The following is a 14,702-nucleotide window of genomic DNA, read 5'->3' as shown; positions in this document are numbered from 1 at the left end:
TACATTCCCAGATCAAAACTTCCACTCGGTTTGCTAACACTTAGGTGAGGGTTTCTTGTCAGAGTGAGGCGATCAGTCACCCCGGTTAATAAAGAAACGGGTTTAGCAGCCTGAGGGTTAATATTCCCTAAATGTAAGGAACCTTAGAAGAAATCTCTTTCTTATTGCAGCTCCTGACAGATCAGACGGTTCAGGCATCAATTAGGCAAAGCTTTGGCCTAATTCCACTGCACATATTCTGTGTTGTGTGCTGCTCCATCCGTCCTACCTTTTCTTTCCTCTAATTTCCCAAACTTACCTGCTCCTGTTTTAGGTCCGGGAGGACATGGGTGTTTCGTGGTGTTGCAGCCTAAAGCCTTCCTCCCTCGTGGGCCTGTGGAATGTGGTTTTAGCCACCCTCCCGTCTGCGACCCCGCCCGGTCTCACCAGAGGGGCGTCAGAGCCCTGGAGGAACCGAGTCTGTCTGTCCGGCTGACGCAATCGGAGCGGCATCTTCCGCTTAGAGCCTTAGAGCCAAGCAAATGCGCGAAGGGCCTTTGGACAAAGCCCGGTGCATTCCTTTGGATTTCTTTCTCGCTGTGGTGAAGGGAGGCGAGATTGGGAGCGAGCGAGGGGAGTACATGAGAACCCCTCAAGGCACGCGTATTCCAAACTGCTGGTGGCCTCAGCCCCTCAAGGGAAAGCCTGTGGGAGCCTTGAAGTCCGCCTCCCTTCCTGGACGGAGGCTTTTCCACGGGAGAAGGCGCCCCGCGGGAAAGGGTGCGTCACTCATCTTGCATGGACATCACCTTGTCTGTCATCTGTCCCACCGTAGGACCCTCAGAGTGGGGGCCGCGGGGCGCCCTTCAAATCAGCTCCTCAGCTATTTCCCCGCAGCCTTCCAACGCTGCTGCCCCTCCCGGTTGGGAGTCTAGGCTTATGGGGGGGCGGGGGGCAGGAGCCTGGGAGGGGCAGAGGGAAGGCTTCTGGGTGCCTCTTCCTGTCCTGCCTGCTGGGAGGAGTGCGACGATCACACTTTTTTCTCTTTTAAATGTGGGTTCGCCCAGCCCCGGGGCCGGGAACAGAACCCAGTTCCACCTACGGAGCCCGCCTCGCCGCGAAGGCCGTGCAGTTATTGCCGGTGGGAAGCGCAGGACAATGTCAAACCCTGTAATTGGAAACTTGTCGGGGAGGCTTGTTCTTCATTAGTGCGAGACGAGCCGCCTCCGAGGTACAAGGACAATTACACGGTGCGGGGGTGTCTGCGGCGCGGGGCGCCGAGTCGGGAGGGCGCTGCCCCGGCCGCCGCCCCCACTTGCACACAACGAGAAGCACCCCAGTGCACGTTGTCCTTTGATAGATTTTTAATATGATTTTAAAGAGTTTTGTTTGGTCTCATTCTTATTCAATGAGATTAATCTGGAGCACTTATCCCCTGGGTTTAAGTCCGTCCGCGCAGGCTCCGGCGGGGTTTGTCGCGCGGGGGGTTCTGTTTGCACGAGGCTCTGAGAGACTCCTTTCCCACTTCATTAACCCCGAGCCGGGCACGGTCCCCTCGCCCCGCCGCAGCCGAGCGGGGGATTTACCACCCCCATTCACATGCAAAAGAACCCCAAAGCCAGGGCTCCTCGACTTAATTAGCTGCTGTGCATTTTGCAGAATCAGAATAATACCCTCTCCGTCCCCCAAAAGGGAACGCGGTGTGAGGGGGTTGGGTGGGGGGGGCGGGGTAGGGAGTCAGCGTAGCAGGGGCGGTGCGGGTGTGGTTTAAGCTGCCCCACCTCTCCACCACCAGGCAGCCCTCGGGGCACCACCATGCCACCAAATGAAGGGGCTCAGGTTGTTGAGCCCCCAAACCTCCCAGCCCTGGGCGTGTCTTCTGTCCTGGGCGTGTGAGCTGCAGGTGTGTGTGAGGGGGGGAGCACCTGGCCGCCTCCCCACCTCCCGGAGAGGGAAAGGCCTCAGGAGGTGACCTTGGCCCTTTGACCCTGAGAGTCTGGCTGAGATTTAAGCCCCTTCCCCCGAGATCCCCTCTGCCGCTCATCCCCCACTTACTCGGGGTGGAGGGGGAGGGAGGCGATGCGGAAGTGGGGGTACCCGCTGGGGCGTCAGGTTCCCAGCGAAAGTTCTTGGGGTCCTACCCTCGCGGGACCGGAGCCGCCTGGGCGCCCGCGAGCGGCGGGAGCCCCTACGTAGCCCGGGCGCGGGGCCGAGGGGCTGCGGGGGGAGTCGCCTCGGAGCCCATCTGTCGGCCCCGCGCCCGGCGGGCCGGTCACCAGCTGCCGGCGCCCTTGTCGCGGCCAGATGAGCCGGCTCAGCGAGGGCGCCGCGGCCCCAGCCCGGCCCGCAGCGCGCGCCCGGCCGCTGACCCCCGCCCCGGCCCCCGGGACAGGCTGGGAGCGGCCGGGCCAGATGGAGGGGGGAGGGGCCGCGAGCTCGCCCGGGAGAGAGGAAGGCCGAGGCCAGGGGACCGGCCGGCCGCAGCCGGGAAGGAGGGGGCGTGAGGGTGGCAGGAGCTGGGCCCCAGGAGGGGACACGGTGGTGAAGACGCTGCGCACACAGGCGCCTGGTCATTTGTAAGAAGTTTATTTCGACATTTAAAAAAGCGAGAGAGCCCGAGGGCCGGGGCTGGGTCGGGTGGTGGGCAGGCCCCCGGCCCCTTCCTGCCCCGCCTGGGGGCGCAGCGCAGGGCACGGGCTCACGGACTCACGGACACGGTCACGGGCTCATGGTCACGAATAAATAACCTCATATACACTTTGCACACCGTATGTACAGCGCTGCGCCCCCTCCGCGGCCAGGGGTGCGGGCGGGCTCGGTGCACAGCGGGAGCGTGGGGGGCAGCGTGCCGCCGGGGCGCCCCGGCTGCTGCTGGGCGGGACGACGGGGTGGCCCTGGCGCCGGCAGGGGGTGCAAGGTATGTACATCCGCGGGTGGCAGTGGCTCCCGGGTGGACTGGCCGGGAGGGAGGGCGCCCAGGGAGGTTAGGGGGGCTCGGTCCGGGGTCCGGGCTGCAGGAGACTTGGCATCTGGCCCTTCGGGGAACACGCGGCCGGAGAGCCCAACGCGCGGACCCGGAGGCCGGGCGGGACCCCGCGCGCTCCGGGGGCCGGCGGAGGGCGGCTCATCGGGGCTGCGCGGCGCGGGGCAGCACGCCGGCCAGCGGGGGCAGCGGCGGGGGCTCGCCGGCGCCCTGGAGTCCGTGCAGGAGGATGCGGGGCACCAGAGGCCGCTGCAGGGCGGGCGGCGGCGCGCTCGGCCCGCGGTACAGGTACAGCGCGGCGCCGGGGTCCAGGTTGGAGACGAGACTCTGCGGGTAGAAATAAGGCGACGGGAACATCCGCTGCAGCGCCGAGTAATTGCCCGCCTCCGCCAGCAGCTCCAGCCCCACGGCCGTCTGTCGCTTCCACTTAGTCCTGGGGACCGAAATAAATGCCAGGGTGGGGTCAGGGCTGCGGCCCCGACACCCCCGAGGCCCCCGACACCCCTGCCCCTGGGGTGCTGGGCCCATGGCCCCGCGGGAGGCCCCGAGGGACCCACGAAGGTGTCGGTAAGGGAGCGCCAGGCTCCGCTTGCCCGTGTTACACGCATTCGCTCCTTCAAACTGCCGCCGGCCTTCCCTGGCCACGCATCCCCGTTTGCAGATAAGAAAACGGAGGCGGGCGTTTCCCCAGGTGGCCCCCCACGTGGCAGGCCCTCCTCCGGCCTCTAACCTCGCACACCCTGCTCCGGGAGGCACACCGCCCGCCCGCAGAGCTGTCTTCCCAACTTCCCCGGTGCATCCGCCCCCACTCCACCCCCAAGCAAGATGGCCGGTGGGTTTGCTACCACCTGTGGGGTGGGCTGCACCCCTAGCTACCCAGGTAGCGCGCTTCTGCAGAAGGCGCCCCAGCCTCGCACACCCTCTCCCGTCACCCAGGTCCGAGGCCTGGGGCGCGCCCTGCGGCCTGTCTGGCGCTGAAATCCGGAGGCCCCTGAAGAGTTGGGGAAGGCAAGGAGGTTGGGGCACGGACCCGGACCTGTGTCCCTGGACCCGAGGCTGGGCCAGCCCCCTCCGGTCCCACTGAGGCTGGCTCCGCCACACCGACCCGCTCCCCTCCCTGAATTATTCATCATCATCATAATTGTGTAATTACTGTAACGGGCCTTAATTATTGATGCCCGGAGCAGTGATCGGTATTTATTATTCATGGGCGATGCGTTCTGAGGCTTGTTTATGGAGAGCACCGTTCGGGCCTCTGCCGAGTGTGCGAGTGACGTGGGGCTGAGTGTTCTGTGTGACGGTGAGTTATGGTGTGTGTGTGTGTGTGTGTGTGTGTGGGTGTTCTGTGTGACGGTGAGTTATGGTGTGTGTGTGTGTGTGCCTGTGGGTGTGGGTGTTCTGTGTGACGGTGAGTTATGGTGTGTGTGTGTGTGTGTGTGTGTGTGTGTGTGTGTCTGTGTGCCTGTGGGTGTTCTGTGTGACGGTGAGTTATGTTGATGTGTGTGTGTGTGTGTGTGTGTGCCTGTGGGTGTTCTGTGTGACGGTGAGTTATGTTGTGTGTGTGTGTGTGTGTCTGTGTGCCTGTGGGTGTTCTGTGTGACGGTGAGTTATGTTGTGTGTGTGTGTGCCTGTGAGTGTGGGTGTTCTGTGTGACGGTGAGTTATGGGGTGTGTGTGTGTGTGTGTGTGTGTGTCTGTGGGTGTGGGTGTTCTGTGTGACGGTGAGTTATGGGGTGTGTGTGTGTGTGTGTGTGTGTGTGTGCGTGCCTGTGGGTGTGGGTGTTCTGTGTGACGGTGAGTTATGGGGTGTGTGTGTGTGTGTGTGTGTGTCTGTGTGCCTGTGGGTGTTCTGTGTGACGGTGAGTTATGTTGATGTGTGTGTGACCATGGGTTGAGTGTGTCTGTGCGTGTGTGTTTATATATGTGTATCTTTGTCCCTGAGTGTGGTGGGAGGGAGATTAGAAAACACCGGTGTCCCGGTCCCCGGAGGAGCTGGGGCAGGCCCTTCCCTGCTCCGTTTCAGTACAAGAAAGACCGAGGAGGCCAGAGAGGCCGGGTAGAACCCAGAGCCCTCCCCGACCTCACCCCCCAGCAGCTGCCGCGTTGGGGTACTTCTGCCCCCATACGTCCCTACCATCCCCACCCCCAGGGGTCTGCCTACTTGTCCTCCCAGAAAAATACCCTGGACACAGGCCACCACCCCACTCTGGCCTGGGGCTCCCACTGGGAGGACTCAGTGGCCCTAAGACTGGAGCTCGGGCTGGTCCAGGTGGGGAGGTGGGACCTGGCTGGGACGGGACAGGCCCTGCACCTCCTGTGGCCCGTGGTCTGTCTGTCCACCCGCCCTGGGGGGATGCCTGGGCGCTGGAGGCCGGGCTCATGCCTGTCTCTGTGACGCGTGTGGGGTTTGGGCAAGGCTTTCTCTCCTGGGGTCCCAGTTTCCCCGCGTTCACAGAATGGGGGAAGCCCAGGGACTCCTTGGACATGCTCCCTGGAGGGGTGGATAGGAAAGGCGAGGGAGCCCCTTCGGTCCTACCCCCCGCACCCCCCCCCCCGCACCCCACACCCCACAGCCCGGCCTAACCTGCGGTTCTGGTACCAGGTCTTGACCTGCGTGTCGGTGAGGTTGAGCGAGGCGGCGAGCTCCATGCGGTCCTGCACGCTCAGGTACTTCTGCCGCTCGAAGCTGCGCTCCAGCTGCGCCAGCTGATGGTCGGTGAAGGCGGTGCGCGCCTTGCGCGGCTTTTTCAGGCGCACCGGGGGGCTGTCCCGCGAGCTGGAGATCTCCCGGTCGCCCTCCTCCTTCACTGCGGGGACAGTGGCGCGTCAGGGCCCAGCCTCGCCCTCCCGCCCCCGCTCCCGCCGGCTGTCCCGGTCGGTGGGGTAACCGCGGCTCCGGGACAGCAGTGGCCCCGGCTGCGGCAAAGCCACTGGGAACCGGGACCACGGGCCCCGGATGGAGGACTGACTCCTCCGGGAGAAATGGCCCAAAACGAAGAGAACGCAACCCCCCTTCCCTGCACTCCCCGGAGGGATAAACCAGTGACTGGCGGGATGCCCGCCGGCGGAGGGGACCCAGGGGTCCCCGCCGGTGGGCTGCGCGGGCGGGTGCGCACTCTGGGGTGCGGGCCTGGGCTCCGCATCTGCGCCCGGATTCTCTGGCTGCGGATGGGCCGGAGAGGGAGGAAGCTGAGGGCTGGAGTCTGGGGAGAAAAACCCGCTTGGAGGGACAAAAAGCTGTGCACCCCGGAGCGAATCCTGGTCCTGAAGATAAATTGTACCCACATCCCGCCTGGCCCTCTGTGGGTGCGGATCTAAAATGCTGGTCCCGCCGGTTCTTACACTGCAACGGCGCCCAGTGCCCCGGGCTGCGCTCCAGGGCGAGTCGCAGGCGCCCGATCTCGAGCGCGAGGCACTCGGAAAATTAAGCGACGGGTTTGTGCTGAGTCTGTTCCCAGGTCAACACTACGCCCTGTGGCTCCCAACTAGCTCCGCACTGCGGGGAGGGGGTGTTTCCGCCCCTCGGCGGGGACACCCCAGCAGAGTCCCCACGCCTGAAGCCCAAGGGCAGGACCCCACAAGAGGGTTTATTTTCCCCAAACAACACTTTCGACTCTCGATGGGGCTGACCGCACTGCAGCGCACACTGGCTCAAGCAAACTCGTCGATCTCCCTCCTTCTCCCCCTAAAGCGAGGGTATAACCAAAGAGACCACTTCCCCCAAACGGGGTCCGGCGGGGGCTCCCCCCACTCGTATCCTCTCCGCGCTTTCCTTTACGGTGAGTTTCATTGTGCCTGGCGTTGGTAGTGACGAGGTTCAGCTGAATGCGAGCTGATTCCTCTCTGTAGGAAACAATAATCCGGTTAATTGAGCCACTGGGGAGCGAGACGTTTCAACCGGAAAGGCCTTGGTTTGCAGCCGGGAGGGTGCGGGCGCCGTGTGCACCGAGGCGGCTGGCAGGGGCAGGGAGAGCGCCTCTGGGGAGAAAACGCCTCCTCCCGCCCAACCGGCCGCCCCTGCCCTCCCCGCTCGGCCACGTAGGGCCTGGCCGCCTCCGCGGGGCGTTGGGATGGTGTCGGGAGCCGGTTTCTGTCCAGGCTCGCCGGTAAAGTTCAATGAAGTGCACGGAAACGATGATCCGAACCTCCAACGTGATGTTGTGGAAACCTGCTTCTTGGCCTAATTGCCCGCCAGACTATTGGTGAAAATCCCCACTGCTGGGGGCTGAGGGCTGAGGGCTGAGGGCTGGGGGCTGGGGGCTGGGGGCTGGGGGTGGAGGGTGGAGCTGGTTGTGGGGAAGATCGGCTTTTCTCTAATCCCTCCCGGCGCAGGCGGGAGCCTTTCGGGGCAGCCTCGGCGCCGCCCCAGAACCAGCCCGCCCGCCCCCGGGGGCCTCCGATCCCAGCCTGGAGGCCACACCTCAACGCCCCGGAGTTTTTGAGACCCGGCCCCCCGGGGTGGGGGTTGGTTTGGAGCAGAGTGTCCGCTTGGCTTCTTGGCAGACAGACAGACGGACAGACGTTGGCTCCAGCAGCTAGAGTCACGGCAGACCTCCTTCCTCGAAAGCCTGGTGTAGCTCCTTCCAAACAACACTTTCGACTTTCGTTATCTTAGGAGCCTTTGAAGCAGCAACTCGGGTGACTGACCGTCCCTCCAGGCCCTCCGTGGAGAAAAGGACGCCGCGAGGGAGGTGGGCGGGAGGAGGCCCCCCGGGCTGGCTCTTGTGTCTGCCTTCCCGCCAGCCTTCCTCACTCGGCCCTGAAAAGTAGCCTTCGCCACTCGCGGGTCGGCGGCGGCTGTCCCCACGCCCTTTCACCCCGGGCTTTGTAGGCGCAAAGGCGGCACCGCCTCGGGGTGGGTGGGAAGACCTTCCCCTCCTCCTCTCCGACCTATCTGAGTGGTACACGGACAGCCGGCCCTCCCCGCTCCCCGATTAGATGACTTCTCGGACAGGAGGACATTGATATTCCCAGGATCTTCAACGAAACCTCTCCTCAAAATCCCAAATAAAAGGAGGCAAGAGCCCGGTTCTCTCCGCCCGGCACGGCCGTTGGCCATCCTGCCCCGCACTCTGCCACGAAGCGGGTGCTGCTGAGAATTACGAACAACGAAACCTTGTTATAAATAGACGTTCCTGCCGCTCCCCTGCCTTCCCGGCACCTGTCTTCCTCCGGGCAGGTTTGCTTTGCCTCGGGAAACGGCCCTGGGGTGAAGCAGGGGTTTCTGGGCCCCACGCCTCGGACTCCCCGTGGGTGCTCCAGCTCCACCTGCCCGCTTCCTAGGCGAGGCTGGGCTGCAGGTGGCTGCCAGCGCGTGGGGAAGCCGTGGACAGCGGGATGTGGCGTGGGGCCCCACGCGGGTGTGGGTTTGAGGTCAGGGCCTGTCCACAGATGAATTCTTGGCCGGAAGGAGAGTGTTACGAGCCGTTCTGCCTTTTTGTGAAGACTGCGTACAAATAGGGGCTGGAGGTGCAGGACCCCGAGATGGTAGAGCAGACGCCCTCGTAGGGAAGTTCTGTCTGATGAAAAGGGTTCGGGAATTAATTCTGAGCTGACAGAGCTCGGAAGGGCCTCGGCCAGGCCGGGTTTCTGCTGCCGGGGACACGGGCTCTGTCCCCGAAGCCCGGACACTCCTTCCCCGCCTGCCTCCCCGCTTCTTGAGGGAAAAGAACTGGTCAAAGAGCTGACGTCCAGGCAGGGGCCCCGCGCGGGCGAGTATAAAATTAGGGCACTCCTTTTTTGCTTCCCTTCTTCCTTCTTTTCCCCTCCCTTCCCCCGTCCTCTTCCTCTTGATCTCAGCTCCCTGGTTAAGGCGGGATGAAAGGGAACAACAAGGAAAGGTTCGCAGAGGTGAGAGGCAAGTGAAGGGCCAGTGACCCCCAGGTAAGGGAATGGGGCTGGCCACTCGGGAAGCCCTGGGTCCCACACAACTGGAAATGGCTGGATTCTCTTAAAAATCAGATTCAGCGAGAACCGCTGGGTGGGTGCAGAGTTCCCCTCTGGACCAGACCTCGGACCTGCTCCCAGCCGGCCTCCCAGCCCCGCCTGCCTCCTGCTTCTCCTTTGAAGTGAGCATTCCTTTTGCATAATTCCTGGGGCCCAGAGCGCGCTGGGCCCAAGGGGAGGCGAAGCCCGGTTTCTCTCCCTCGGAAATCCAGATGAAAGGGCGGAGAATTCTGACTGTTCTCGGCTTCTGCTAGGTTTTCACTCTTCTGAGGAGGGCGTTCCAGCGGAGCCCTTGGGGTCTGGTTGTTCTGCGGTCTTTTCTCAGCCTCCGGCCAGATGGGCGCCTGCTCCTGCCCTCCAGCCCCCCTGGCAGGGCAGACCCAGCGGAAGTTTGGAAAGTTTGCTCTGTGCATTTGGGGGGGTCTCTCCTGGGGCGCATAGTACCCCCTTCCCCGCTGTCTCCACCAGACTCTTTGTTGCTCAAAGGCAGAGCCACGGACAGGCGGAAAGGTTCAGACTAGCCCGGCTGCTCTGTGGGCCCGGGGGAGCTCGGAGCCGGCCGGTGCGTATGCCCTCTCTGTGCACGCAAGTTTCTCTGCCGGTTTTCAGACACACAGCATCCCCCCAGCTCCCACCCCCCGCCTTCTTACCTTTATACTCGGAGTCTGAAGAGGCGTTGCTGCCACCTTTGTCCAGCTTGTCCCTAAAGTCCTCCCCCGCCTTGGGTGCGAGGCGGCCCCCTGGCTCAGGGGCGGCGGGCGGCCCGCTGCTAGAATAGGGCGCACAGGCCGCCAGGGGTTTGCAGTCGGCAAGGATGTCCCTGATCAAAAAGGAGGAGGTCACTGTACGCGACTGGGCTGGGGCCGAGAGCTGCCCCGGCTGCAGGTGGGAGTCCAAGCCTGGGCCCGGTGCCCCGCCAGGGCCAGGCCGCGGGGCGCCCGTCTCCAGACAGTCCCTTGCTGGTGAGGCTGGTGAGGAGCAGTCGCTGCTGCTCTCCGAGCGAGGACTCAGCTCCAGGGGCGAGCGGCAGTCCCCAAGCAGGGGGTCCCCCTTGGGAAGGGCGGGGCTGCCCGCACGGTGGGAGAGGATGGAGTCGATCCCAAAGCCATTGGAGCCTTCCATAGCCAAGCGTCCACCTGTCCCCTCCAGAAGCTCCCCACCCACCCCAGCCCAGCCGCGCTGTCCTTGCCCCTAGCTGCGGGCTGGCATGGGGAAGGCGGGCAGGGAGCCTGCGGGCACCTTGGATGGAGTTCAGCCTTGGGGGAGCCCAGGAGCTCTGGGCCAACCTCCTCTGCGCATTAGATCCAAAAGGGCTCAGCGCGTCTTCTGCAGCATCGCGCCTAGTCGCCGAACCGAGGGGGGGCGGTGGGAGTGTCAGGGAGGAATGGGAGGGAGGGTGCGCCAAGTTGGGGAGAGCAGAGCGGGAGACGGGCGGCCTGAGCGCTCCTCTGGCACAGAAGAGATGCGAGGACGTTGGAATCTCAGTCGAGAACGGCGTCTAAAAATCCGAACCGCACGCTTCCTCCGGGCGAGCGTGGCCGCAGGCAGCGGGGTCAGCACCGCGGTGAGCAGCGAGCGGGCTACCGGCCGGCGTGACGAGGCGCACCTGGTGGCGTCAGCACCGCGGAGAGCGGCGGCGGCGGCCCGCGGCGCATGACTCTCCACCGGGCCCGGCAGGTCCTCCTCCGCGCGCCCTGCGCCCCGGGGGCCCGTCAGCACCGCGGACAGCGCCTCCGGGCTCCGCGCTCCCAGCCGGTCCTCCGAGCGCGCCTGCGCCTCCCCCCCTTCCTTTAAAAAATGAACTTGTGTCACTTTTACTTTGGGGCTGGGGTTTTTGTTTGTTTCTCCCCCCCCCTCGTTATGTTGTGTGTGTGAGTGTGAGTGTGAGTAAGTGTGTGTGTGTGTGTGTGTGTGTGTGTGTGTGTGTTTTAAAGGGGGCAAGCCCACGTGTCCCCGGAGTGATGTCGCTGATTGGCTCTGGCCGATTTTGGGGGTGATGTCACAGCTCCGCGAGTCGCGGCCCGATTCCCTTTCAGTTTGATTAAAAGAGACACTGAATTAATTACCGCCCAGACCCAACTGTTTACCGGCGATTCCGCACGGTTTGCTTTCATTAGGCCGGTGATGAGGCTCCTGATGGGGGTGATTAGCCGAGGGGGGCGGGCTGGCGGGGAGGGGTCCGAGCCCGAGCCCGCTGCGCCGCGGAGGCTCGGGATGTGAGTTTTTTTAAGTTTTCCTCGACCCTTTCCGGCAGTTATTCAAGTGATTCGCCCCGGGGCTGTCCCAGATCCTTTTTCTCGGCCTCTCCCCCGTTTTTCTCCCTCCAGCCGCGGAGAGGGACCCACCCCGGCGCAGGAGGAGTGTGTGCGGAGGAGCCCCGTCCTGGGGGGCGTTACGGGGGTTCTAGGTGATCCGCGTGGGGCGCTTTGTGGCCCTTTCCCTGCCCTCTCGGAGCCCTGCGGCCTGGCGGGCGGGCAGAGCGGGTGTGCGCCCAGGAAGGGCCGGGAAGATGGCTTCACTTGGGGGGGGGGTGGAGAGGAGGGGAGGTCGAGTCTGGGACGCTGGGGGCCCCTAGCAATCCGGGCGGCCCGAGGGAGGCGGCGCAGCGCGCCGAGGCGGCAGGGACCCTGTCCAGCGGGAACCTGCGTCGGCCCGGCCCCCGGACCCGTGTTTCTGCGCCTTTGAACCCGGAGCGCGAGAGCCTCCGAGGCGAGGGCAGCCGCCCGCCGACGCTTCCTGTGCGTTTCCAGGCGGCGGGGCGACGCGGCCTTTTCGCTGGGGACGCGCCCTCGCGCCCTCCCCGCCCCCGCGCCGCTGCCTTTCGGGGTCCGCCTCGGGTGCGGCCGCGCGGTGGGCGGATCGGAAGCGCGTCCGGAGCCTTTCCACGCGGCGCGCGGGGTCGGGATCGGGATCGGGTCTGCGGTCCAAGGGCGGAGGGAGCCTCGCCCGCGGCCCTGCCATGGGGTCTCCGAGGCGGGTCCGCGCGCCCTGCCTCCCTCCCCACGGGCCCCGCGTCCGGCTCAGCGCCGGAGGCCGCCGCGGAAGAGGGAGCCGCCGCCTCTCCCCACGCCGGGACCCAGCCGGGGAGGCCCGCACCGGCGCGCAGAAACTTTCTCCTCCTCCGCCCTCCCCGCGCCCGCCCCCCGCGCCCGCCGGCAGATTGGAAGCGGCCCCGCCGCCGGCCGAGCTGGGGCGAGGACGGGCGCTCCCCGGGGACGGCGATCCCGGCTCGGCTGCAAGCTGTCGGGGCGGCGGAGGGCGGGCGCCGAGGGGCCGGAGCGGACGGGCCCCGCCCTGGCGCCTCCCGCCGGGGGCCGAGCGCTGGCCGCTCAGCTCCGTTTGGCGGAAGGAGAAGGGGCTTGGTCCCGGGGCCCTTCCCGGCCAGCCCCCGGCTGGGGCCTCGTCTGCTGGGGCGGCTCTGGAGACCCCGCGCCCCTCTCCGCTCGGTCACCCCACCTCTGCTTCCCAGGGCTGCGCCCGCATCTCCCCGGGACACCCCAAGTGGGTCAGCGGGACTCCCCTCCTGGGCCTGTTAGGGGCCGCGGCCTGCTCCCGCAGACGGCGGAGCGCCCGCCCTGCCCGCGCGGTTGGAGGCTTGCGCTTGGATCCCGGGCCCAGCGAAAGGAAGCCTGGGGCGGCCGTGGGGCCCTGCGGGGATGCTGCGGGGGACGGTGGGGGTGTGGGGGTGAAAAGGAGCCTCCTGAACCCGGACCCCTGCAGCCCCTCGCTTCTCCCAGCTTCTCGGAGCTCAGGGCGTTTCACCGGCTGCAGGACACCTTGGTGCTGAGTGGTCGCCTCTTTGTAACAGGCAACACCTGTGCGGCCGTTTCCTGTGGAATTTGCTGGAGGTTCCGCCCTCTCTCCAACATCATTTTATTCCTGGTTGGCATTCCCAGCTCCACACCCGCCTCCTCCCTCCGCTCTCCATGGCCCGTTCCTCCTTGCACCTCCGCGTGCCCACGCCTGGCGTGTGGTGTGCGCTCCCCTGGCCCCGGTTCCGCTGAGGCATCCGGGGTCCTGGTGGGTGGCCCACCCTCCCTTTGGGAGAGGGGCCTGGTGGTCCCTGAGGGTAGGAGGGCCTCGGGGCTGGTGTGAACCTGGGTGAGCAGGAGGCAGGCCTCACCCCTCCCCAGCCTCAGGCCCTGCCCCTGGCTGACTCCCCCCCACCACACACACACACACACACACACACACACACTGAGGAAGCGCAGGGAAGGAAGGGGAATCGGGGTCAGATGGCATTTCCAGGACAGGCCGCCAGGACGCTGGGCCTGAACCAAGGGCCCAGAATGGCAGCCAGCGCCCAGGCCCCTCTTCAGGGCTCTCCCCCCTCCTCCCCGCCTCCCCTTCCTCTTTGAGCCTCGAGCTGCAAGTCCCAGTCCGTGCCCATCGTCCTTTGAGATTGCTTTTCAACCTTCAGCTCCTCATGGCCCTGAAGCTCTAGACGGCCCCACCTCCCCCCAGACATGCCCCCAGACAGAGCAGCAGCCCTTCCCCGGGGCAGGGAGGGCGCTGCCCAGGGGCCCTGTGCCCTCTCCACAGCCTTGCCTCAGGTCCGACCTCTGCCTTTCTGTGGTACACAGATGCTAATGCCCGGGGTCGGTAGTGAGGGGCCACAGTGGGGGGCCCAGGGGCGTGGAGGAGGCAGCCTGGCTGCAGAATCACATCCTGCACCGCTGCACCGGGGCTCTTGGTGTGGGTTTGGCTGTGGGTCAGGGTTCTTACCGGCTTCCTTCCTCCCAGCCCCACCTCCCTCCCCAGAGGCGCTACCCAGCCTGGAGCAGGACAAGGTTGCCTTGGCGGCCTTGCTCACCTTCCGGAGCAGGCAGAGCCACGCGGGGCGCTGTGCCACAGGCTCTGGGAAGGGCCCTGATGTCCTCTGCTCAGGAGTGACCTGCGGCTGTACCACCCTTCCCCGCCCTGAGCAGCTGCGCCAGAGGCCGGTACCTCTCGGCTGCGGCTGCGTGTTGGCTCCAGAATCTGCCGGACCTGGAGCGGACCTGGCTCAGAACCCAGGCCTGAGACTCGGGTGAGGTGAGCCGCCCAAGTCTTTATTGAAACGGTTCCTATTTTGTCCTCAGGGATTTGAAAACTTTGATTGACAAAATATACGGTTTGTCTTGGTTACTGAGTTTTGGAGCAACCCCGTAAACTGTGCCTTAGGCGAGGGCCTTACCAGCCTCGCCACCGTCCCGGCCCTGTGGGGGGGACCCCCTGCAAACACTTTCTGAGCCGCAGTTGTGACCTGCTCGCCGTGAGGACGAAGGTGGGCCGGGGAGAGGCAATGCTGCGTGTCCCAGCACAGCCCCTGACGCCAACGGCAGAGCCTGCTCCCTGGCAGCTTTGAGCGCCCAGGCTGGTCTCCCTAGCCACCCCCCAGCCACACACCCCCTAGAGGTCAGCTCCCCCTTTGCCCAGGGCCTTCAACCAAAACCAGTTTTCCACGAGGAGCGGGAGGGGGTGGGTGATACAGGCCAGGCCGGGTGCGGCATCGCTTTCTGCAAACAGATGGGTTGGACGAGGATTTGGAGGGTTTGTGGGCCTCAAGGTCGTGCTGTTCTCAACCATTTTTGTTGGTTTGGCCCCAAACCCCATGGAGCTCCTGAAACCAGAGCGAGGCTATGCTTTTCCTCCGTGCCCCCGCCCTCCCTCTCACACATGCAGGCCGCCCCCCGCACGCACACGCACACGCACACGCGGTGCGCAGGCTGGCTGCTGGCAGTGTCGGCGTGGAGCTCCCAGGGAACCTGGCGCCCATCCGCCCACGTCCCCTCATAGAGGACCTCCCGTCTGTG

At 65.2% G+C, this 14,702-nt stretch overlaps 1 protein-coding gene across 1 annotated transcript; it reads right to left on the bottom strand.

Annotated features, from left to right (window-relative positions):
- Positions 1 to 3,103: 3,103 nt before the first annotated feature.
- BARHL1 (BarH like homeobox 1) lies at positions 3,104 to 10,029 on the bottom strand. The gene is made up of 3 exons (XM_008152702.3): positions 9,558 to 10,029; positions 5,546 to 5,768; positions 3,104 to 3,395 (listed from the first exon to the last, which is right to left on the bottom strand). The coding sequence occupies exons 1-3, from the start codon at positions 10,027 to 10,029 to the stop codon at positions 3,104 to 3,106; spliced, it is 987 nt and encodes a 328-aa protein (XP_008150924.2).
- Positions 10,030 to 14,702: the final 4,673 nt, after the last annotated feature.

The sequence above is a fragment of the Eptesicus fuscus genome, chromosome 15, assembly GCF_027574615.1.
Source record: "Eptesicus fuscus isolate TK198812 chromosome 15, DD_ASM_mEF_20220401, whole genome shotgun sequence".
Taxonomy (NCBI): domain Eukaryota; kingdom Metazoa; phylum Chordata; class Mammalia; order Chiroptera; family Vespertilionidae; genus Eptesicus; species Eptesicus fuscus.
This window is presented reverse-complemented; position numbering and strand designations above follow the sequence as displayed.

What these genes read in the sequence shown, in the direction of transcription:
- BARHL1 (XM_008152702.3), bottom strand. Translation starts at nt 10,029, where the DNA reads ATGGAAGGCTCCAATGGCTTTGGGATCGACTCCATCCTCTCCCACCGT. An exon ending in TTCAGACTCCGAGTATAAAG is followed by an intron (nt 5,769 to 9,557) that starts GTAAGAAGGCGG and finishes CTGTCCCCGCAG; the next exon opens with TGAAGGAGGAGGGCGACCGG. An exon ending in ACCTGGTACCAGAACCGCAG is followed by an intron (nt 3,396 to 5,545) that starts GTTAGGCCGGGC and finishes TTCGGTCCCCAG; the next exon opens with GACTAAGTGGAAGCGACAGA.